Consider the following 24485-nt stretch of genomic DNA (forward strand, 5'->3'; position numbering starts at 1 on the left):
TTTGACAGTAAGATTTGGTTAGAATTAGTACACGGATCCACTATTTAAAAAAAAATACACATTAACGCATATTGTGGCCTACTTTTGTTAGGAATGGATCTACTACTACTACTTATCACTTCTATAGTGATCTCTTTTTCTTTAAACCTTATGCCTTAAATCATAAAGTGGGTTTAATCATTACTGGTTTATCTCTTTATTTAGGTTGGAAAAGAGACTGTCCAAACCACAGAAGATCAGATTCTGAAGAGGGATATGCCGCCAGCATTTATTAAGTAAGTTAACTTATAAGAAAATAACTTTTATTGACATGTTTTTAGTTTCCAGATTGTGAATCTCCTATAAATATAACTTTTCTGCCGTAGTTTTTTTCTCGCTAGGTAAAAGTGATCTGTGGGAGGAGGTAGACAAAGCAACTTTGTGGAAATGACTGTTACATAAGGATTCAGCTGTTACTTTCTAGGCCCATTTGGATGTAACTGTGGATACCAACCTTCAGTTTTCGGTTGATAGAATTCAGACAAAACAAGGTTATATAATGCAAAGCTCATCTGCAAATGCTTGTGTAACCCAGGTCCTCTCTAGATGTTACTGGATGCCGGCTAAGCTCTTTGGGTCAGACACCTGTACCAGGATGTACAAAAAACAGTTTTTGTGAGCGGGGTGCAAGCTGGGGCCAGGCTAAATCCTGGTAGGTGGGGTAGGGGTGGGGGTGGGGGTGACACATTGTCCCAGGAAAAAAAGTATCCACTCTTTCCCTTCAGGTTGCTTTTAATAAACTGTGAACTTTACTAATAGCAAACCCAACAAATTTTCAGCAACAGGTATCATTTAAACGTCATTAACTCTCATTCCCTCAGGAGCAACCCCATGGAAATAAACAGATGGTAATCCCTCCCATTCAGTCTCATTCAGTGTCCACTTGGCTCTTAGCTCTCCAGCCCATCCCACTGGGCAGGACAACCCAGGGCTGCAGCTTGTCTGCTCCCTTGCCAGCAAGCATCCCACTGGGCTTTCCCCAGGGATGTGGTTTCTCTCGCCCACCTCTGGCCTGAACAGGCCTCTTCCCTGTACTACTCTTGGGGAGGTATCTCTCTCTCCCTTTCCTGGAGCCTCTTCACTGTGACCTCTGCTTTTCAGCAAAAGCCGATTGCCACTTGCAGCCCCTGCTTCTTCCGCTGAGCGGGATACCCCCTCACTGTACAGGTTTTGGTGGGAGTTCAGGCAACCAAAGACCTCATGCACAAAATGGAAGACACTTTTATTTCTTTTCACACTTTCCCCACCCCCCTCTCTGTGGATTACATCTCACTGTCAGTCATTACAGTATCAATTTTTCCCCTCGCCCATTACAGTACAAGAACTGTACCTTGGCACATCACTACATTTCAATTGGCTGGGTGTACACTTCAGCCCATAACCAGATATGATTCAGTAATCCCCTGGGCGAACTTACCCAGACCTCACTCCATTACCGGTTCTCCCCAGGGGTTACACTCTTCCCACCCCCCACCCCAAATCAAGAAGAAAAAATTATTTCTCTTGTACCATCCTGAGAAATTATTTTTCTCCTCGTTTTCAAGGGGTCCACTTTCTACCAGGAACACATTGTTCAGCAACATCAATCATAACATTTTAACAGAATAACTTAGTTTCCCATAACATATTCATCACCTCAAACAGCAATCCCACAGTAACTCCAATCTATAATCTGGTACAAAGCACCCATCCTGTACTGTCAGCTCAGGGCCAGTTCCGCTGTGCGAGTTAATGCTTGCTTCCCCAGTGTTAGCTCTGGGTAGCACCAGCCGCTCGCGCTCTCTCCGCTGGAATTCCATGCAGTTTGCCACACTTGACTCGCAATATCTATCCCCTCCTTCCTTGTACAGGTCGCACTGCATATCACACTGGTGTTCTCAGACATCAACACTCTCTAGCCCGGCAGGACAAGCTATCTCTGCAGCTTGTCTGCTCCCTTGCCAGGCAATTGTCATACTGGACTCTTCCCCAGCTGCCACACTGTATGTAAGATGGGACAGGAGCAACATTTTTTTTTTTTACCGCGGGAACAAGACTTTTTACCAGGGTGGTAAAAAATTTTGTTTCTACATCTCTAGAAATTCTGATTGCAGTGTTAACCATTACTTCGGTTTTCCTCAGTAACGGTAACCGTCATTCTCTACTACAAATCATGATAGCATCTTGATATGTGAGTGGTTTGTTCCCCATTGTTAGAGATATGGGAAACACAACTATATCTTTTGGCATCATCTGGATATCCCCCCCCCCCCCCCCCAATTACTGAGGCTCCAAGCAATCTGGGCTGAATAAGCAAAATTCCTTTGTCCAAGATTACTGCATGTCACTGGATAATCATTGTCGGGGTCATGGCCAACAGTCCTTCACAGTTGCAAAGCAAGCAGAAGTCTTTCATGTACAGTGCAGTCTGACAACACAAAGTCAGCATTGAAGATGGAAATAATCTAAAGACTGTGATACACTGAATAGATTATGGTGGGGGGGAGGGGGGGCATGTGAAAAAGTAGCTGTCCCTCTAAATGTAATATCTGCACCAACTTTAGCAGCAATAATTGCAACCAAGTGCTTCCTATAATTTGATACCGATTTTTCACATATTTGCAGAACTGCTTTAATTCACACACATTCTTAGGTTTTCATGTATAAACTGCTCGTTTCAGGTCCTGTCAACATCTCTATTGGGTTCGAGTCAGGATATTGACTAGGCCCATTCCCTAATCCCTTATTTTCCTGTTATCTGTCTATCTTAAGCAGTTTTTATGCTCTGTCAAGCAGACTAATGAGGACGTTCCAAAAGCCCAGTGGCGTGCAGTGACATTTGTAGCAGGGGATTCAGTAGATGTGCTAAACATTTGTGCAATTCCTAACCTTAACTAAGGTTAATGTACTCGCTGTTTGTGCTGAACAATGTCACATCTTGGTCTCTTTCTGAGAGTCAATAACATTTGCCTCTTCTCACTTTGACTTCTGTGTTGATTTGAAGAAACGTAAGTTCTGTATCTCCATCAACAGTGTGACAAGGCGGTGGCCATAGCCAGAAGGATGCTAGGCTGTATAGAGAGAGGTGTAAGCAGCAGAAGAAAGGAGGTATTGATGCCCCTGTACAAGTCGTTGGTGAGGCTGCACTTGATGTATTGTGTTCAGTTTTGGAGGCTTTACCTTGCTAAGGATGTAAAAAGAATTGAGGTGGTGCAAAGAAAAGCTACAAAAATGGTATGGGATTTGCATTACAAGACATATAAGGAGAGACTTGCTGACCTGAACATGTATACCCTAGAAGAAAGGAGAAACAGGGGTGATGTGATACAGACGTTCAAATATTTGAAAGATACTAATCTGTAAACAAATCTTTTCCAGAGACGGGAAGGCGGTAGAACTAGAGGACGTGAAATGAGGTTGAAGGGGGGTAGACTCAAGAAAAATGCCAGGAAGTATTTTTTCACGGCGAGAGTGGTGGATACTTGGAATGCCCTCCTGCGTGAGGTGGTGGAGATGAAAACTTTAACAGAATTCAAAAATGTGTGGGATAAACATAAAGGAATCCTGTTCAGAAGGAATGGATCCTCAGAAGCTTAGCGGAGATTGGGTGGCAGCATCCGTGGTTGGGAGGCAGGGCAATTGCTGGACAGACTTCTATGGTCTGCGCCCTGAAAATAGCAAGGATAAATCAAGGTCAGGTATACATATAAAGTAGCACATACGAGTTTATCTTGATGGGCAGACTGGATGCACCGTACAGGTCTTTATCTGCCATCATCTACTATGTTACTACCTTTCAGAGTTATACACAGACTGATGAGTAGCACTGTTCCCATTCCTCTCAAAAATTAAAAATATTATTAACCCATTATATCCCACAAGAGGTAGAAATGGTGGGGGGCACTGGGCTATATGAGCCTAAAGAAGTAGCACAGCAGCAGGAGGAAGAGATGGCAGGAGAACATTGACAACCTTGGAGGGAGTGGGGAGAAGGGACATATAGAGGGGCATAATCGAATGGGGTGCCCAAGTTTTCCTGGGGCCATCGTCGCAGGACGTCCCTGCGAAGGGGCGGGAAAACTTGTATTATCGAAACAAGATGGGCAGCCATCTTTTGTTTCGATAATACGGTCGGGGACGACAAATCTCCACATTTAGGGAGACCTTAGAGATGGTCGTCCACGATTTTCGGCGATAATGGAAACCGAGGATGCCCATCTCAGAAACGACCAAATCCAAGCCATTTGGTCGTGGGAGGAGCCAGCATTCGAAATGCACTATTCCCCCTCATATGCCAGGACACCAACTGGGCACCCTAGGGGGCACTGCAGTGGACTTCACAAATTGCTCCCAAGTGCATGGCTCCCTTTCCTTGTGTGCTGAGCCCCCCAACCCCCCCCCCCCTCCAAAACCCACTCCCCAAACTGTACACCACTACCGTAGCCCTTATGAGTGAAGGGGGTCCACCTACATGTGGGTACAGTGGGTTTCTGGTGGGTTTTGAAGGCCTAGGCCCACCTGCGTGAAGTGCATTGCACCCACTAAAACTGCTCCAGGGACCTGCATACTGCTGTCATGGAGCTGGGTATAACATTTGAGGCTAGCAAAAAAAAAAAAAAAAAATTGGGGTTTTTTTTTTTTAAGGGTGGGAGGGTGTTGGTGACCACTGGGGGAGTAAGGGGAGGTCATCCCCGATTCCCTCCGGTGGTCATCTGGTCAGTTCGGGCACTTTTTTGAGGCTTGGTCGCAAGAAAAAATGGACCAAGTAAAGTCAGCCAAGTGCTCGTCAGGGACGCCCTTCTTTTTTCCATTATCGGCCAAGGACGCCCATGTGTTAGGCATGTCCCAGTCCCGCCTTCACTACGCTGCCAACACGCCCCCGTGAACTTTGGTCATCCCCGCGACGGAAAGCAGTTGAGGGCGCCTAAAATCGGCTTTCGATTATGCCGATTTGGGCACCTCTGAGAGAAGGATGCCCATCTCCCGATTTGTTTCGGAAGATGAGCGCCCTTCTCTTTCGAAAATAAGCCTGATAGTCTCACAAACTGTGTGTTTTCTCGGTTCGGCTCCCTAGGCAAACATATATTTGTGGGCCCCCTTACTAGGGACCCTATCCCCCACCATCATTTCACCTCTCCAGAAGCAGGGCCGCCGCGACACTGAGTCAGGCCGGAGGCAAGACCACCGCCACTGCCCCCCCCCCCCCCAGGATGCTGTGTAGCCAGACTTCAAAAATTGGAGGGGGGGCCAGAACCCAAAGTGGGAGGGCACATTCTGCCTTCCTCCCGCTGCAGCTCCACTACTGGCGGGGGTCCCCAAGCCCTGCTAGCAGAAGCCTTCCTCCAGCACTGTTCTCTGCCGCATTTCCTGCCTTGCGGCTGCTTCCCCTCACATTTCGCTTGCACAATTTCATCAAAACCGAGCATGTGCGATTTGAGGGGAAGCTGCCGCAGGGCAGGCAATGTGGCGGAGAACAGCACTGGAGGAAGGCTTCTGCTGGCGAGGCTTGGGCCCCCCCCCCCCCCAGCCAAACCAGAGGCTCTGAAGCCAAAATCAATTTGGAATCCTTTGTCTGCTCCTCCCCAGCCTCTAATGGGGGGGGGGGGGCCCAGCGCCGGAGTCTTATCTCTCTCCTGCTCCTGTCGGGACCTGGGTGATTGTCTTAACATGATCACCTGGGTCCCATCAGGAGCAAGAGAGAGTCAGACCCAGGTGCCGGACCCCTCCCCACTCGGAGGTCGGGCCTGGGGGGATCTTTTCCCTGCCCTTGGCGGCCCTGTACAGAAGCAGCAGCAAAAAAGTACACAGCCTAGCTGTGGGTATGATAGCATTATAGTTTGAGAGTGAGCATGGGGACTATGCAAGCACATTCTTAATGGTTAGAGCTGAAGAGCTGCCGTTACCCAGTTCCAGGAGGGAAATTTTGAGCCAGTCCTGGGTTTCTGCAACCCTATCCTGGTACATTATAGGTCCTGAAGTGCTGATTTCAGTGGTGGTATCAGGGACTACAAATAGAGCGTTGTTTATTCATTGACCTTTTGTTTCTTGTCATGTATTAGATTAGGAACTAATTGTTTTTTAGTATGAGGAGGAGTTCCTGCCCGCTTGAATCGCTTGGAGCTGCCCATCCTCCAATATTCAACAACACTAAACCCCAGGTAGTGCCGCTGAATGTCGTTTGACTTCCCGTGTAGAAAGCGGGTAGTCAAAGACTCCCGAACCCACTCGCTCCTGCCCCTAGTGTCATCATCTTCAAAATGGCTGCTGTGACCTCTTGTGGCAGCCTTACAGTACTATATAGAGATATGAAAATTTGAATATATGTATGCTGTTTTAATGGTTATTAAGCATATTTGAGCATATTGACCTCTGATCAGAAAATTAGTGTCTATTGAATTTTCATATCTCTATATGGATGTGCATATATGTTTTTATTGGCATTATTTATATGTTATATGTTTTGATTTGTAGTGTATTTATTGACCCCTGATGCAGACGCTTTTTAGCGTCGAAACACAGCCTGTGTCGGGTCGTTATCTCTGATATAATAAAGACTGTTGGACTCACGTCTCCAGTGGTGAATCGTCTATTAGTCTCTACTTTTGCCTTCTGTGATTCGTCATCGTAGAGAACTTTTCCTGTTCTATATTTTAGCCTTACAGTACTGCCATAGTACCGTGAGGCTCATTTTGAAGATGCTGTGAGTGGCGTTTGCTCCTGCCCCTGGCCCCATTGGGCCACCGTGGGTAGGATTTAAGCCCAGAGGGGAGGGGGAGTTAGAGGGACATTCTGGGGGGAGGAGGGGGTTGTCATTGTCACCGGAGGGGGAGGGGGAAAATAGAAAGAAAAATATGTTCACCCTGGCTGAATATAGGTTGAGACCTGCATAAACTTAGCAGTTAGCAGCGGGTAGATTTTTTTTTTTAGTCTGGAATTTTGTTCACACCTTTTTCAGTAGTAGGTCAAGGTGAGTTACATTCAGGTATACTGGGTATTTCTTTGTCCCTGGAGGGCTCACAATCTAATTTTGTACCTGAGACAATAGAGGGTTAAGGGACTTGCCCAAAATCACAGGGCACAGCAGTGGGATTTGAACCGGCCACCTCTGGATGTCAAGATTGGTGCTTTAACCATTATGCCACTCCTCTACTCCACATTAGCCCTGTATATTCAATGCCCATGTTTGCACATGGCCCTGCTCTGAATATCTGGGGCTAATAAAACTGGTGACGGTCAGCATTTGTAAAAACACTGTCCAGCTGAGTATCAAGTGGAGAGTATTCTAGCTGGTTTAAAAGCTGTTTCTCAGCACTGTATCTTTCAGATGTATTCTGCCTTCTGAGGCTAGTTTACTACAATATTTAATATTTTCTTGGATTCTTTGTTGTCACAGAAAGGAGAAACAGATGGAAAGCATTTAATGATATCCTTTACTAGTTGAGCCAGCACATTCTTCTTCCAAAATGTTTGCTACTTGAATGGTTCCACTGTAAGTTGAACTGTGATGGGATCATGGAAACTGTTATAGAGGCCAAGACTATTCCTTCAGGATATGATAACAGTAGGAAAAGAATGAAATGATATTACGCATCTTTTCTGAAGAGTTATTTCTGTGTTTTCATCTTTCCTTCAATTAAGTCACTTGGGCTTTCTCATTTTGCAAGCAAAGATCAGAATAGGGAGGCCTTTGTGGGAACACTGTCTTAAAAGTACAGCTAATATCATAGTGTCCCTGTGAGAATTGTCTTCTTTTTTTGTAGTGAATAGTATGCAAAAAGATGTTCTTTTAATATTTTATGGTCAGTGTTTGGAGGTTTTACTAGTCTTCAATCATGTAAGCCCTCTACACACCTTTGAGACCTCTAAGGTCCTCTCAAGGAGCATCGCTGTCTGTATGCTCATCAAAATAAATTGATGCGGTACCTACCAGCAAGCCTTCTCAGGAGTAGCTCCCACACTCTGGAATTTACTCCCACAGCGGCTACATCTAACTCAAGACTATCTCTACTTCAGAAAGCAGGTGAAAGCCTGGCTCTTCTCCCCAGGCTTTAATACACATGTGACTGACTGTATACTCACTCTGCACCTGGACCAGCTTACTGCACACCCTGTAACTCAGACCAGTTCCTCATATCTTGTTTTAACTGTACATAGAACTTGACTTGAGTTTAGGCATCCATCTAATTTTCCCAATTAACTCTTTACTACCCATCTTGTCCCCATCTATATATTTGCACTTGACCCCTCAGCTGCATAGTAAGCTGTATTGTTGGAAAGGCATTAGCATCATATCTACATTAATAGAATGCTCTAATGGATGCTTATTAGGTGTTTCATTGGTATCACATTGTACCATGATTATGAGTTAATATATATGGCAACTTGAGCAGAAATCAGAAACTGGCCCTATCCCCCTGAAGGCCACTGATAGCTTGTAACAGTAGAACTAGCCAAGTGGATACTAAAAGTCAATCATCACATCTCCAAAGAACAAGAGTCTGTATATTGACAACAATCAAAAAGATTGGATAACAAAAGACAAGCCCATCTGCCTGAAACTCACAGACAATGACCCACCTAATCTTGTCAAGTATCTCTGGGTGATGTAATTTAAACATGTGACCAGCTAGCATGCTCCATCTCAGAAACTAGATAGAACTAGTTTTCAGCTATCCCTGAGTTTTCATTGGATCAATACACCCCACCTGACTTCAGCCTATTGGCCCAACAAGAAATTATAAAACCTGGAACACAATCCGCCCCGTCTCTTCTCTTCTTTTCTTCCTGGACCCTACGTGCTGAACGTTCTGGACCTTCACTGAATCTGTCTGGGACAAGCCAGGTTCCATTCTCAACAAATCTGTCAAAAAGACTTCTTTTCCAGCAAGGACCTCCTTCACTACTCCAACCAGCAGCAGAAAGAATTTCATCTGTACCTCAATCAAAGACCATCCAAATACAGAGAAAAAAGCTCCTTCACCAATTCAGCCAAAAGAGCTCCTTCACCACTCCAGCCAGCAGCAGAAAGAATCCATCTGACCCTCAATCAAAGTGAGTTACTATTAATCCAGTCTAATTAATAATTTAGACTAACAATATTTTCTTGTGGCACATTTCCCTTGTGTAAAATCCCTAAAAAAAACGCCTTCTAACATTATTGCATTGCCTGTATTGTCAATAGAAAACAAAAAGAGCGGAAGAGAACCAAAATAGACCAGGTCCACACCACAAAAGAGTAAGAGCACCAAAAGGTTTATTAGGACCCTACACGGTCCGTGTTTCGGCCAACCGGCCTTCTTCAGGGGTCTAAAATCAAACAAAATAACAGATCAAAATATATACAGACTTATGCATATATAAATACAAATAAAACCAAATATAAAAATAAAACCATACAAATCAAATATATTAGTAACACAAAAAACATGGTTAAAAACAGACATCTAAAAACAAATCAGATATATTGAAAAGTAATCACAAAATATTTTGAAAGGTAAATGAAAATGTAACATTCAAGATATTCTAACAACAAAATGGCAGTGAAGAATAAAATGGAAGAAAAATTATATAACAGAGGCTTATAAAAACAACCCTATAAATGCCATAATACTATAGCAAACATACAGACACTTGTGCAAACAGTATAAAAAAATGGAAGCATATATACTGATATAATAATGTAATATAAAATTTTATAGTTACATATTTAAATTATATGGTTAATGAATAATGGAAAAAATGAAGAAATGAAAATTACAGGCTGAAGATTAATAGCTTGACCACCATAAGGACAAAGGCATTATACAGTGCGACCTACTTTCAAATTAACGTATACAGATGTGCCTCCAAAATTCTCTTGGAGTGAAAGACATAAACTACACAAAAAACAGGAATTAAAAATTAAAAAGAAAGACAACGTGGGGGCAGAAAAAATGCTCAAAAATATTCAAAAATAAAAATGAAAGCTATATAAAAACAAAAACAAAAAGAGTGTTAACTATGAAACAAAAGTGCATAAAATTGCATAATAAATCAAATGTGAAAATGTGACTGACATCATATAAACAGAAGTATTCTAAAAATATGCTAACTCAGAAGTGACATTGACATATGTTAACCATTGGCCAAAAGATCAAAATGAAAATACATAAATATGCATAAGCTAACAAACATCATATATGCTAGCTCGGGGATGTTTTGGTTCTCTTCCGCTCTTTTTGTTTTCTATGTGCTTTCTGTGGGAGACTTGGACCTTCTTCTTTTTGTTGGTTTGACTGTATTGTCAATAAACATTATTGGTAAAAATCTGGTCCTTATGTTCTGAGCACATGTCCTTAAATCTTATATGGTGCAGGTTAATGCAGTTACCCCAAATCAAATACATTCCTTTATTTCCTTTTTCAGTATTATATCTGTTATTTAAATATGTTTCCATGCTGTCTATTGTGTTACTGTTTGTATTGTACCGACATTTATCATATTTCTGTTATATGATTGTTCTGCAGTGCTTTTAAATGTGTATATTTCTGATTCTGTTTCATGTTAGTCCAATTATTAGGTTTCAATTTGCCATTTCCAAGTTCTCATTTATTGTATTTGTTTATATTTGGTCATTTTACTTTTGTTCTGCTGTTAACAAAATTGTAAGTTTTATGTTAAACTGTGCCTTGGGTGAATCACTTCATAAAGGCGATTAATCCTAATAATTTTTTTTCTTGATTACATGGTTTTATCTGATTATATATACAATATTTATATGCAGTCATTGATCTCACATTTCCTTACAAAGTTAAGGGTACCATATTCTTATTATAGTTCATCACTTTTATCTGTTTTTTTTCTCAAATTAATTTAATTGAAAATCTAGGCCATGGCAGCATTCATTACTGTATTGAGGATGTTGCTAGCAAAATATAAGTAGTCTGGTAGTTGAACTATATAGATTTACCTTATTAATGTGTGTGTCATTCTTATGGGGTGGTATATGTTTACATTTATGAAAACTGTTTTAAGTAAGTAGGGATGCAATGGCGACCTGTAAAATCAGAACCAAAATTCTTTGTGCTGGCTTGATATGTCACATACTGAGTACAGAACAAATAGTTGAATGACTGTCATGGCCTTGTTTCTGTTCATGACTAATCAGGCAATTGCTGTACATTTCAAGAAGCACATATGCCCAGTTAGTCTTTGAAGAAGCATACCTTTGTGATAGCTGAGTTTTATTCAGTGATCTCCTTTATGAGAAGGCCCCTATGAGCTGCATGTTTTTCGGACTAAATTTTGTTTGTTGTCATCATCCACACATGTGCCCTCCTGCGTGAGGTGGGGGAGATGAAAACAGCGCAATTCAAAAATGCATGGGACAAACACAAAGGAAAGAATGGAACTGAACAAACTTAGCAGTTCTTAGATGGCAACTTCAGTAATTGGGAAGCAAAACTAGTGCAGGCAGACTTCTGTGGTCTGTGCCCTGATCATGGCTGGACAGACTTGGATGGGCTGCAGTGGGGCTTTGATGACATGTTTAGTAGTTTGCAAAGAAGGCCAGTGTCGCACAGATTTCTACGGTCTGTGCCCTGAAAATGGCAAGAGCAAATCAAGTTAAAGTGTTTATGTATATATATTTATATATATGTGTGTATGTGTAGTATCACATTATACCTTATACTATGAGTTCATCTTGTTGGGCAGTTTGGATGGACTGTACAGGTCTTTATCTGCCATCATCTACTAGGTTACCGACATCTCAGATATTTACAAAGGTTTTGTGCTAGGAACAGCTGCTATATTTAATAAGCTTCTATAATTTATTAGTTCCTATATGTGAAATTTTGACAAATTTGGAAGAAAGACAACTTGGATTGCTGTGATCATTGTGTAATCAGGATATATGATATGTGTGTGTCTGTAAATTGCTGTGCACACCTGGTAGTGTAATACAAATATATATTTAATAAATCTCCACAGACAAGTATACAGATGAGGTATTGCATAACTGTAGCTTGTTTACTATAGTGTTCAGTGGCTGAGCATCTTGCAGCTGGAACAAATCAGCTTTGCCACTTGTAAGTGTGGAGTTTACCTGGTTCACCTTGGAGTTTGGTTGATGAATGGATGGAAAATTTTTCAGTGGGCCCCAAACAGTTGCTTGAAGTTGAGTCCTCTGCCTATAGCCTGGCCAAGCATTGAACCCACATCTAATAGAAGAGTACAAACTTCTTTTTCCATAGAAATGTTTGCTTTAAGATGATAGAAATGTTAATGAGATAAACACACATTTGAGTGATCATTTAAGATATTACCAATTCAGCGATTAGATATTTTACACCTATGTACCGTATTTTTCGGACTATAAGACGCACCGGACCATAAGACGCACCTAGGTTTTAGAGGAGGGAAATAAGAAAAAAAAATGTGCTTTTTCCCTCCTCTAAAACCTAGGTGCTCCGGTGCGTCTTGTCTGAATCCCTCCCTCCGAGTTCGGGATCGCCCTCCCCCCGGCCCTGTCACCACTTATCCCTACTCACGCGATCTTCTCTGGTGGTCTAGTGACGTCGGGGCAGGAAAGAGCCCCCTCTTTCCTGCCCAGCGCACTGCTCTCCATCTTCCTGTATGCATTGCTGCCTGATGGTCTCGGCGAGATTCAAAATGGCCGCCAAGAATTGAAGTCTCGGCGGCCATTTTGAATCTCGCCAAGACCGTCAGGCTGCATACAGGAGGATGGAGAGCAGCGCGCTGGGCAGGAAAGAGGGGGCTCTTCCTGCCCCGACGTCACTAGATCACCAGGGAAGATCGCGTGAGTAGGGAGAAGTGGTGACAGGGCCGGGGGGGAGGGCGATCCCGAACTCGGAGGGGGGGAGGGAGCGCGATCCCGAACTCGGAGGGAGGGAGGGAAATCTCTACCTTCGGACTATAAGACGCACCCCCCCCCATTTTCCTCCCAAATTTGGGGGGAAAAAAGTGCGTCTTATAGTCCGAAAAATACGGTAACCTATGAGAAGCTGAGGGCGTAAGACTCACCAATGATCGATGAAGTGTACCACTGAGGTCTGAGGTATATGATTGCAATTTAGGAAGCATCATTCACAAATGATATTGTGAATTTTTTTGTGTTTCTAGAATTTGTTGCACTTGTGTAATTGTAAATATTCATAGGTTACTAGGTATTTTCCATAAACAGACTTCAGTCTCGCAGGTTCCTTGAGTCTGAAATGCTACCAAGAAGTATAAAAGTATAAAATTATGACCAGATAACTCCCCTTCCCTCCCTATAGAAATAAAGCAGCAGGAAAATATGTTAGTATATTTGACTCTTCTTAAGGAGAAATAGGTCTATTGCAGAGTCTCCTGATTTGGATTGCTGTCGCTCTCTTTTCGTGAATGTTCTGAGCTGTGGAAATGCTGTTTGTTTCCTCTGGAAGTCCTTGATATGCTTCCTAGGGCATTAGGAAGCAGCCATAGCTCTCAGTAACTGAGATACAAGAACGCACAGTAGCAGTAAAGCGGTACCCGGTCAAAAGGAACTGGTCAAAAGAAACCAGACAAAAGTTTCAAACCAAAAAAGTTCCCGACATAAAAGTCCCAGACAAAATAGACTCCTGATAAAAGGACTTGTTGAAATAGATTTATTTTTCAATGGTATGAATTTCAAGGGTAAATTACTGAGAAAGTCCACGGCTTGTCACTTGAAAGTCCTGGCACCTGCCTACGGCTTGACTTCACTATCCACACTTGGTATCTAGTGAGAATCATAAATCTGCTTGAAAACATAATCCAGTCTATTTTGTCTTGGGTTCCTTTTGTTGTGGGTTTTTTTTCTTTGTCATGGTCTGTTTTGTTTGTAGTCAGTTTTGTCGGGGTTTTTTTTTTGGTACAGTCTATTATAACGGGGTGCCCAGTAAAGCAGATCATAGGATAAGAGTTAACCATTTTCACATTTGCTGTCTCAAATTTACATTTTTAATAAAGTTGATTACATAATAAATGATTTGTCCCATTCTACAGTATATTAGGGGTGTGGAGACTTTTATTCTCTCAAAAAAACAAACAAACAACTCATTATCCTGGTGGAGATGATCAAAAAGTAGCTCTCAAATTCTACCGCTCAAGGGGAGAGCAAGGATGAAGGTGCCTCATTATCTGAGTATTGAACTGAGTTTCAGATATTCATCAGGCTAACTATCAGTAAATTTGAAGTTTTGCTTCCAAACCTGTGCAATGTTTAATAAACTACCAATCATAAATGATTACCGTATATTAGAATTAAAACAGAATATAATATAAATATTTTCCTACAAACTTTTTTTTTCCAAGCAGTGATTTAAATTCAATCTGAGTTTTGTTTGGCTTTCCTGGGGTGTCTGAAGTTGTCACATTTGCAGTGTAATTGTCAAATACAGTCTGGAACTTGCAAAATGGAGGGCGATGGACATTTTATATTAATGCACATAAGCAATCCATTTCTAGGTTTCTAGATACCAGGACTAAATGTTATATCACCTTTGATTTACAGGGTGGAGAATGCTTGCACCAAACTTGTCCAGGCTGCCCAGATGTTGCAAGCAGATCCATATTCTGTACCTGCTCGCGATTACCTTATTGATGGATCAAGAGGAATTCTCTCAGGAACATCCGACTTGCTTCTGACATTTGATGAGGCTGAGGTAGGTGATCAAATACATTGGTTTGTGAACTCGTAAATCATTCATTAAGGCAGGGGGTCCTCGAAGTCCACAACCCAGCCTATTTTCAGGATTTCCACAATAAATATGTATGAGATCTTTTTGCATTTACTGCTTCCATTTCAGATAGATCTCGTATGTATTTGTTGTGGAAATCCTGGAAACCAGGCTAGATTTGAGGACCCCTGCAATAAGGGAACTGTAATCTGAGTTGGATCCCACAGGTTTAAAAAAAACTTGTAATACGTTATTACCAAAGATTTTTCAGGTAAGATTTTAAGAGGAGTTTTATGGGCAGGAGGAGGGCTAAATTTAGATTTAGTAATCAAAATGAACAGTTTAGAATTTAAATAAAAATTCTTTTTGCATACTCTTCATAAATATGGTAGTCTCGATTATCTGATGTAGGATATAACATGGAGCCAAGGTCTTGACAGCAGCATTTTAAAATGTAACCCGGTTTTATCACAGTTGTATATCTGGTCCCTTGATGTGCCTTCCTTTTTAAGGAGATGCTGAAGTTTTGTTGTGAATGTGACAAATTCCTCAGAATTCGCTGACAGGTTTTCTGCACAATGTAGAACTGCATTATTCCGTATCTTTTCTTCCAACGATCAAGCCATCCAATAATAGCCATGAAATTAGGGTCACCTTCATTGAATTACTTTTGAAAGAAAACAGGGCATTCTCTTGCAATATATTCCCTGATGTAAATATGCCCTTGTCTGTTTGCAGTGTGAACCATAGGAATAAGGCTTTGCTCACCTTCTTGTATTCACATTTTTTCATAGTTTTTCTAGTATCCAATCAAAAGAGAGGCATGATTTGAAGCCCATTTCTCCAGCTTACTACGTTGCTTTTTCCAGTTAAGAACTGTTGCTCTCCCTACTCCTAGTTCTGTTGCAGTTTTTTTGGATGGAGTCACCCTTGTCAATTCTCTTTCATTCATCAAGTTTTTCCTTTTTTGACTGGCCATTTCAGAAGTGGTAATCTACAGATCTAAAGGGGAAGAATAAAAATACAGTACTGTAGTACAGTAAGTAGTATTATCTACCTACTTTATTAGAAATTTTGCAGAAAAAGAGTTAAAACACACTGCGCATTAAAAGCAGGATCCTGGCTCACAGTGGTGCTGTTTTGTGGTTCAAGCAGGGTCCCAGGGTTGAAACTGAATGTCTCAGGTGTGAAACTTCCCTCAGTGCTATTCTGGAAAATGGAAAGAGAAGTCATGCGCTTCTTAACAGCAATAAGATGACGTCACCAGGGGGGGTCTGTTGAATTTGTCGGATGGTTGAATTAGAAAAGGTCAGATAATTGAGACTGTACTGTACTGGCTTATAGATGGGGCCAAGCAGCGATTTATAAATGTGACAAAGTGTGAGCTCTGTTCAGCTAGAAACATCCATCAGTGTGGAAGAATTAGCCAGAGATGCAGAGGACACAGAAAGGAAACTCCTAAAGGAGCAAAGAAAAGACAGAAAAGAAGTATTAGCACTTGAAGAAAGATCAAAAAGCAAGATTACAGGAAATTGGAGTCCAGTATGGACCCAGAGCCCAACCACCAGCCAGACTAGGAATCTGCCTAGGGTAGCACAATTGTAATGGAGGGGGGTGACAGCGTGCATTGCAGGGCCTTGTCATCAGAGGGGGCAGGATGCTGGCATGTGCTGAAGGCCCCAACACCATGTGATCAGTGTGAGATGCTAGACATGGTGCTATGGAAGAGAAGGGGATATATTGGACATCTGGGTGAGTGGAAGGGAGTAGAGCTGCTCCTGGGGAGAGGGGGCACATGGCTGAAGGTTCACTTGTGGCATCAGATCTTCTTGAACCAGCCCTGGCATTGAAGTTTGCCTTTTCCAAATTCTTCCATATACTGGCTAAGCCATTTTGCTTCTTGGTTGTATTTTACAAGATCTTCATATAAAGTTATCCAGAAGGTTTCTGTTTCGACTGTAGAACTGTTTTGGGTGCTCTAAATATTCATTTTAATATCTTTTCTGTTTTTCTTTTTTACCTGTGAAAGTTTTGTGATTCTGCTGCTTTTCAGTTTACCATTGGAGCATATGAATTTTAAGGTCGTCTTCTGTTGATGCAGCATTTCAGCTTGATGTTTTAGATCTTTCTAATCTGTGGTGATCTTGCTCCTTTTTATATATTCATCTATCAAGGACATCTCTGCAAGCAATGGCTAGAAGTTTCCTTCAATATGGTTTTTCCATGCAAAAGCTATTATCTTTCTCCTTTTCCATCTGGCCCTGTGCCATTGTGAGCAGGATCCTCTCAGTATTAATTTTGGCTTCACAGTATTATATTGAATTCATCCCAGTAATATCAATAGATTGTTTCTTTATGCAGAACATGGCCTTGTTGGTTTTACCAATGCTTTTTACTTTAGCTGTGAGGTTTTACTTGGGCATTCTTTCCCTTTCCTGGACCCCAGCACGCCTGTCACTCTATGTAGGCCAGGAGATCCACTGCCAGCTGCTCGATCTCTCCTACCTGTCCTCTTCCTCTTCTCTCTCCCTCATGGTCTAAACAGTTCCCCCTCCACTTACTAGCTCAACTTGCATTTCTTCTTGTCTTCTGAAGGCCAGCTTAAGGGTATCTGAAATGCTAGGCAAAGTTGCCCTTATAGTCCATCTCCTCTTCTCCCTCTCCACTTCCCACCATAGGTATGTAGCTCTCCCCCCCCCCCCCCCAACCAAGGTGGTCAGTATCCTTCCTTCCCTTTTTCCTCCTACTCCTACTTCCCTCGCCCCCAGGTCCAGCATCTCATCTCCCCTTCTCTCCCGTAGTCCTGTGCCCCAGTATCTCTCCCTCTTCTCTTCCCCCTCCTGCTGTTGCTTCAACTTCTCCCTGGCTGTCCCACAAGTACTTAGCACTGGTGTGGAGTCTTTAGAGGTTCAGGCTCATGCATTGCTACGTTCCACCCGCCCCTCAATGTATTGTCCGTCGGAGGGATGTGGCAGTACTTAACTGAAGACCTCTATTGGAAGGCCTGTGCCATCACTGAGCACCATTTAGAGTGGTCTGGGAAGATGTTCGGTAACAATATTGAGAGGGGAAGAGATGCTGGCTAAAGGACCAAAGTGAGGGAAGGGAAAATGAGGATGCAGACCCCTAGTGTTAGGGTCAGTCCTGTACTGCTCTATCCCACACCTTTCGCCTTCCTGCTCTATATTTTCATCTACCAAAGGCATATCCTTGTTACCACATCTAATTGCTGTAGTTTTTGTGGCATTTCCTGCCCCCCCCCCCCCCCCCCACTCTCATAATCTCTCTTCTCTTTCTGCAGTATTGTTCAGCCGCTTTAAAAATGTACTCACTTTTTGCCTTTTTGCAGCTTTTCACTTGATGTTTTTCCTATTTCTTCCATTTTTGATGTGCTCTGTGCATACTCTCTTGTAATCAAATAAAGGGTTTGTAGCATAACAGTAGCAATATACAGTGCAATCCGCTTAAGTGCAAGGGCCTTTGACCAAAGAAATACATGCAGTTAACCGGAGCGTGCATTTAACTGTTGTGACCCAAAGAAGCTTGACATCTGATAAACATATGTACAGTACTGTTTATTATATGTACAGTATACAGTCTCCGTTAACTTACATTATACAGTCTCCGTTAATTGACGTTAGGCTTACTTGAAGTAATCAGTGATAGTCCTCTGTACACTATTGTGTCTGTGAATTCCATAGACTACGTCTGCCAGATGGTAAAAACTGTCATATCCCTGATATCCAGTGGCCTCCAGATAGGCCCGCGACATCCAGTGGCCTCCAGATAGGCCCGCATGGTGTTGAGACTGTCCAGCGCTCTTGCAAAAGTGACGGGAGGTTGTTGAATTTAGTCAGCATGTGCCTCACTACTCATTTCATCATCTGTTTCATCATCAGCCGTTGTTGCCTGTGTGTAGGCACATATCTGGACATCAGTGCTGTCATCAGCTGTTTGTAGATCGTAATCAACAGCTACATAGTGATGAAACTCCTTTTCAGTAACAAAGGCTGGGATGTCAATAGCCTGTTCATCTGACACGTTTGCAACAGTTGCACCTGTTTCGTCCCTCTCCACATCCTTAACAAAGCTTGCCCGCTTGTAGCAGTTCACAATGGTTGCCTGTGTAACATGATTCCAGGCTTCTTTCTGCATATGTAGGGAATCCAACAGTGATAGGTTACAAGCCAATTCAACAGCATGTTTATCTTTGCCAGTCTGGTCATCCATAATGCTCATCAGACAACGTAGCACAAGAGCCCGATAATGTTTGAAATTGGCTATTATGCCCTGATCCATAGGTTGGATCAGAGAGGTAGTGTTTGGTGGCAGGAAGACCATCTTGATGTTATGCAGCCTGACATCATCCCTGTGTGCAGCACAATTATCACAAAGCAACAAAATCTGACGCTTTTGTGCCCGCATTCTAGTGTCTAACTTTTTTAGCCACTGCTTCCAAATTCCCCAGTCATCCATGAATTTGCGTTAGCGTCATATGACACGGGAAGTCGCTTAACATTCTTGAAGCAACTGGGCTGTTTGCTCTTTCCAGTGATGAGAGGTTCCAACTTCTCACTCCCATCCATATTCAGCAAAGGAGAATTGTCAGTCGGTCCTTCAGTGTTTTACTTTCTGTAGTTTCAGCTTGTCTGAAGGCAAGTGTTCCATCAGGAATCGCTCGCCAGTAGAGACTGTTTTCGTCAGCATTGAAAATGTCACGAGGTGCAAACTTGTTCAAGATGGTAGGAAGAACTGAAACAACTCAATTTTCAGCCTGAAAGTCATCAGCGTCTTGTTTTTCACCATGCTGTTTCTTGTTCCTCTCCTTCCATCTTTCCAACCATCCAACAGTGGCTTTGAATTCAGTTAGTCCTAGACTTTCAGCTAGCTGATTAGCTTTCTTCATAAGTAGTGGACCACTGACAGGAAACTGTCTGCTCCTGACTTGAGAAAACCACCAAAGAAGAGCATCTTCTACTTCCTCAGCTTTTCCCGCCCGTTTTCGTTTCCTGTGTGGATTTGTATTGTTTTGCCAGTCTTCCAGAAGCTGATCTTTTTGCTTCAAGATACATGAAATTTGACTGGGATTGACACCATATTCTTTAGCAATAGATGCTTGACTTTGTTTGTTTTCTAATTTTTTAAGAACTTCTATTCGTTCAACCAGTGTTAAAGTTTTCAAGTTGCGCGACGACGACGACTCCAGTGTACACTCTTAACAACTTTCTTTTGCTTATTCTGCCTGTGGCAGTTAACCAACGAGATTTCAAATTTACCGCCCCTTTGTCATGTGCCAATCGGCTTCCATATTCCGTGCATGCACTTATGCGGAGTCTTTCCTGCAGAGGAGCAGTCTTAAACCATGCATATAATCAAATCTTGCACTTATCAGTGGTGCGCTAAACCGAAGTTTGTCCCCCTAGAAATTGATGGCGCCAAAAATGGGACCGAAGTATGGCATGCAGTTAAACAGAATCTTATAATCACAATATATCCATATGCTTCTGGTAAAATTATCCAAAATAACTCATCAGAACCAGAGACTAATCGCCTATAATTGATGTAATTATTTGTGATCCTCTTATTTAAAGAGCACCCTCAGATATTCCCACTAGATTTAACACACAGAATATTCTGTGGCTTAGTGGTGTAGCACTTCATTCATTGGGTTGCTCTAATGCTTTTATTTTATTTAATTGAAAACGTTCACTAAAAGTGCTATCAGACTGGTATAATTATTTTTTATGAAAATGTTTTTTCAATAAACAAATTTTTTTATATATATACCCAACCAGTCATACATGCATAATCACTGCCTTTTAATTATAACTTATATCTCAATCAGTATATAATGATATTAGGCAGCTACCATTAAAGCATTAAGAATCACTTATCTGAAGCGTGCGCCTAAAGCTTCTTGTCTTGACTGCATAATTACTCCGTAAGTTGCTCCATGTGATTGAAAATCGCTTGCACTCCTTCGCCTTCCCCTGAACACGCACACGCAATCACATAGAGCAACTTACGGAGTAATTATGCAGTCGACAAGAAGCTTTAGGCGCAGATTGAGGCAGATTGAGATATAAGTTATAATTAAAAGGCAGTGATTATGCATGTATGACTGGTTGGGTATATATATAAAAAAATTGTTTATTGAAAAAACATTTTCATAAAAAATAATGATACTAGTCTGATAGCACTTTTAGTGAATGTTTTCAATTAAATAAAATAAAAGCATTAGAGCAACCCGATGAATGAAGTGCTACACCACTAAGCCACAGAATATTCTGTGTGTTAAATCTAGTAGGAATATCTGAGGGTGCTCTTTAAATAAGAGGATCACAAATAATTACATCAATTATAGGCAATTAGTCTCTGGTTCTGATGCAGTTAAACAGAGCATGCGCTTATCCGACGTACACTTAAATGGAGTGCACTGTATTTCCTTTTATCTTCAGGAGTTCACCTAACACGTTTTATCCCTCTTAAACCACGGAAATTAGTAAAGAAGTTATCCTCTTCCGCAGTGGGTCCATGAACAAGTTCACCAGGGCTTATTGCTCTACTAAAGAGATTATCTTATCCTGCAAATTTTTGATATCCCTACCACACTTTTTTCTTTTTTTATTAATCCTGGGTGATATTCAGCCAGTCTATATCTCCCCCCCCCAACCATATTTTTACTGTAGTGTCACCTTGCTGAGATTTGTTACTCAGCAAGACTTGGGAGAAAATGTATTTTCTCCCCCTCGGAGATACTTGGCTTTCCTGCTGAGTTTTATGTTGTGCTTCCTATGACCATCACTTTGCACACATGTAAATTGCATCTTGTTTTTAGGTGCCCAGTTCTCCAAGTTTGCAAGGTTCTCCTGCAATTCCTCAGTGTACTTGCTTTTTAAACTACTTGAATGCTTTTCCATCCATTGGACCTTTATCAAGGAAATGGAGGTTTTTATTGGCTGTTGATCATTTGTTTAGCTGATTTCATTAACATAATTCTAATATTGTATTTGTTTATCATGGGTAACCAGCTTAGCTCAGGTTGTTTGCCTCTGTTTTACATATTTAACAAGGCAAATTTACAAAACAAATTTTTAAACTTGTTTCTCAAGCTTAACAGTTTTTGTAGAGTTTTGAGACATCTGACAGTTGAATGACCTTTCCAAAATAAAAATGAATGAGACAGGAAATAGTTAAGTCTGTATTAAAAGTCTACAGTAACCCAGTTAGACAGAACATTTTCTCTGCTGGTGCCTGTAACTGCAACAAAGCTAGGCTACCTTTTGAGGAGCCTCTCCAACCTATGTGGTGTCTTTGCAAAGCAATGTCTACTGCTGTAAATCAGAGATATTTTTATTCTCTGTCTAGAAACTATAGAAGACGTGCTCCTTTTTAGAACAACATTTGACCTGTTCTGGTAGGGGTCCAGAGAAGTGTGCCCCTTGTCCTAGGACACCCTGTGAATCTGCACCTGCTCTGTCATTTCCTAGGCTGTGCAGTGGCTCAAATGACAACACACAAAAGTGGAAGCATCGTGGGTCATCCCTCTGAGGGAAGTGACACCGTGAACACTGGCTTTCATCTGGGAATGGCTGTTGATTGGTCCCTTCAGAATGATGCTTCTGACTGTTATAAATATACACACTAACAGCAGCTGAAATATTTTTCTTCTGGGCTTCGTGCTCAGCCAGAATCTGATGCGGAAGCCTTAATTAGCAACTTCCTAGGAATCTTTTCCCTGTTTTATACCCCTTCTAGCTTGCTTTGGTGAGCCAGTGACACATACACCAGGGCTCCTTCCAGAGTCTTGCAGCCATGGGTCCTGAATACAGCCACAAGATCAGAGCTGCTCAATGCTCTGCTGGAGGCACACCTAGCAAGTCAGGTTTTCAGGATTACTACAATGAATATGCATGAGACAGATTTGCATATGGTGGTTCTCTAATATTTGCAACACATACATTTTCACAGTGGTAGCCTTAAAAATAGGAGAGGGTTAAAAGCCTTTTTAAGTATTCTTCTTTTTTTTTTTTTTTTCAATTGTGCTAACCACTAGCAACTGCAAGACGATTTGTGTTTAACAATTCACCTCAGACTCCATGGATTACCAGACCCAAATCCTTGAGAATCGGAAGCTGTAACCAGAAGGCCACAGCACTGGTGCTGGAAAAACTCTGTGCATCAGAGCAAGTAGCATGCATTAATCAAAGGATTGAGGTTGGAGGGGAAGGGGTGGGGACAGATCTGGGAGAGGGATAGAGTGTGGGAGAACCAAGTGGCTCCCTTTTATTCTATGCAGCACTCATCTGCCGGCCCCTACACAGGTTTCCCAAATTCTTCAGGAGAAATGCTGTTTTTCATGGGTTAGAAATAGAAATCAAACAAACTAAAACATGGAAAAGAAAATAAGATGATACCTTTTTTTATTGGACATAACTTAATACATTTCTTGATTAGCTTTCGAAGGTTGCCCTTCTTCGTCAGATCGGAAATAAGCAAATGTGCTAGCTGACAGTGTATATAAGTGAAAACATTCAAGCATTACTATGACAGTCTGACAGGGTGGGAGGATGGGGGTGGTTAGGAGGTATGCATGGGGACATCAAAGCATATCATTGATATTCTAACAGGATGGGTGTGGATAGGTGAGGGGTGGGGTGATCAACAGAGAAATACAGCTTTTATGGTTTATAATGGGCTAGGAACCCCAGGTCCTTGTTAAGTCCTTTCTGTTGGGTGTTAAAATATTCAATCATTCTGACTTCAAAGGTCTTACGTTCTTGTATGGTTTTAAAGTTACCTTTCAGGATTCTCACTGTGAAGTCACTGGTACAGTGTCCTGGTCCTGTAAAATGCTGACCAACAGGGGTGGGAGCCCTACTGGCACCAGTATTGTTCATGTGATGTCTATGTAAATTGAATCTTGTCTTAAGCATCTGGCCTGTTTCTCCAATATAGCATCCTTCGTTACATTTTTTACACTGAACGATATATACCACATTGGAAGATGAGCAAGTGAAAGATTCCTTTATATTGAATATCTTTCCTTTGTGGATGACTGTGGGGTCCTGTGAAATATTTTGGCATAGTTTGCAACTGGATAAATTACAAGGAAGTGTGCCCTTCTGTTCCTTTTCAGTCTGTGATGGAAGTTTACTTCTGATTAGCTTGTGTTTTAAATTGGGTGGCTGTCGGAAGGCCAGTACTGGTGGGGATGGGAATATCTCTTTCAGTAATTCATCCTCCTGGAGTATAGGTTGTAGATCTCTTATGATTTTCCTCAGTTTTTCCAGCTCTGGATTGTATGTCACTACAAGGGGGATTCTGTCTGTGGATTTTTTCTCCTTGTACTGTAGCAGATTCTCCCTGGGTGTTTTGAGGGAGGAGGCAATATTCTTGGAGATTATGGGTTAGAGAAACTGTATAGTGCAGTGGCCTGAATGCACTTAGTGGCATGTATCCATTTTAATCGTTACTGATGCTTGCAGTTTCATCAGGCCTGTTTAAAATAAGTCACCCACAGTGCTAATTTCTTTGTGTTTACAGCTTTTTCTTAGTAGACTTAGAATAACATTATTGTTTCATCTGTACAGCTTTTATTTATTTATTACTTAGGGGCCAATGTAATAAGCTATCCATTAGCACAACAGTTTCCTTCTGATTTTCTTATGCTAGTAAAGATGTAAAAGTTAAAACTACTTCAACACACCTGAAGTTGCAGGTCAGAAGGGCAAGATGGTGCCCTAGAGGCAAGACACAGAAGTCGCTTCTCCATTTACCGCAAAC

The 24485-nt window shown here is 41.8% G+C and overlaps 1 protein-coding gene across 4 annotated transcripts in view; it reads left to right on the forward strand.

Annotated features, from left to right (window-relative positions):
• Nucleotides 1–24485, forward strand: part of VCL (vinculin) — a 233391-nt gene that overhangs the window by 90292 nt on the left and 118614 nt on the right. For all 4 annotated transcript variants that reach the window (XM_030203202.1, XM_030203205.1, XM_030203204.1 and 1 more), the window contains exons 2-3: nt 205–275; nt 14534–14684. In XM_030203202.1, the coding sequence (XP_030059062.1) occupies nt 205–275; nt 14534–14684 (222 nt within the window). The remainder of the gene's footprint in view (nt 1–204; nt 276–14533; nt 14685–24485) is intronic.

This window comes from Microcaecilia unicolor, chromosome 5 (assembly GCF_901765095.1).
Source record: "Microcaecilia unicolor chromosome 5, aMicUni1.1, whole genome shotgun sequence".
NCBI lineage: Eukaryota > Metazoa > Chordata > Amphibia > Gymnophiona > Siphonopidae > Microcaecilia > Microcaecilia unicolor.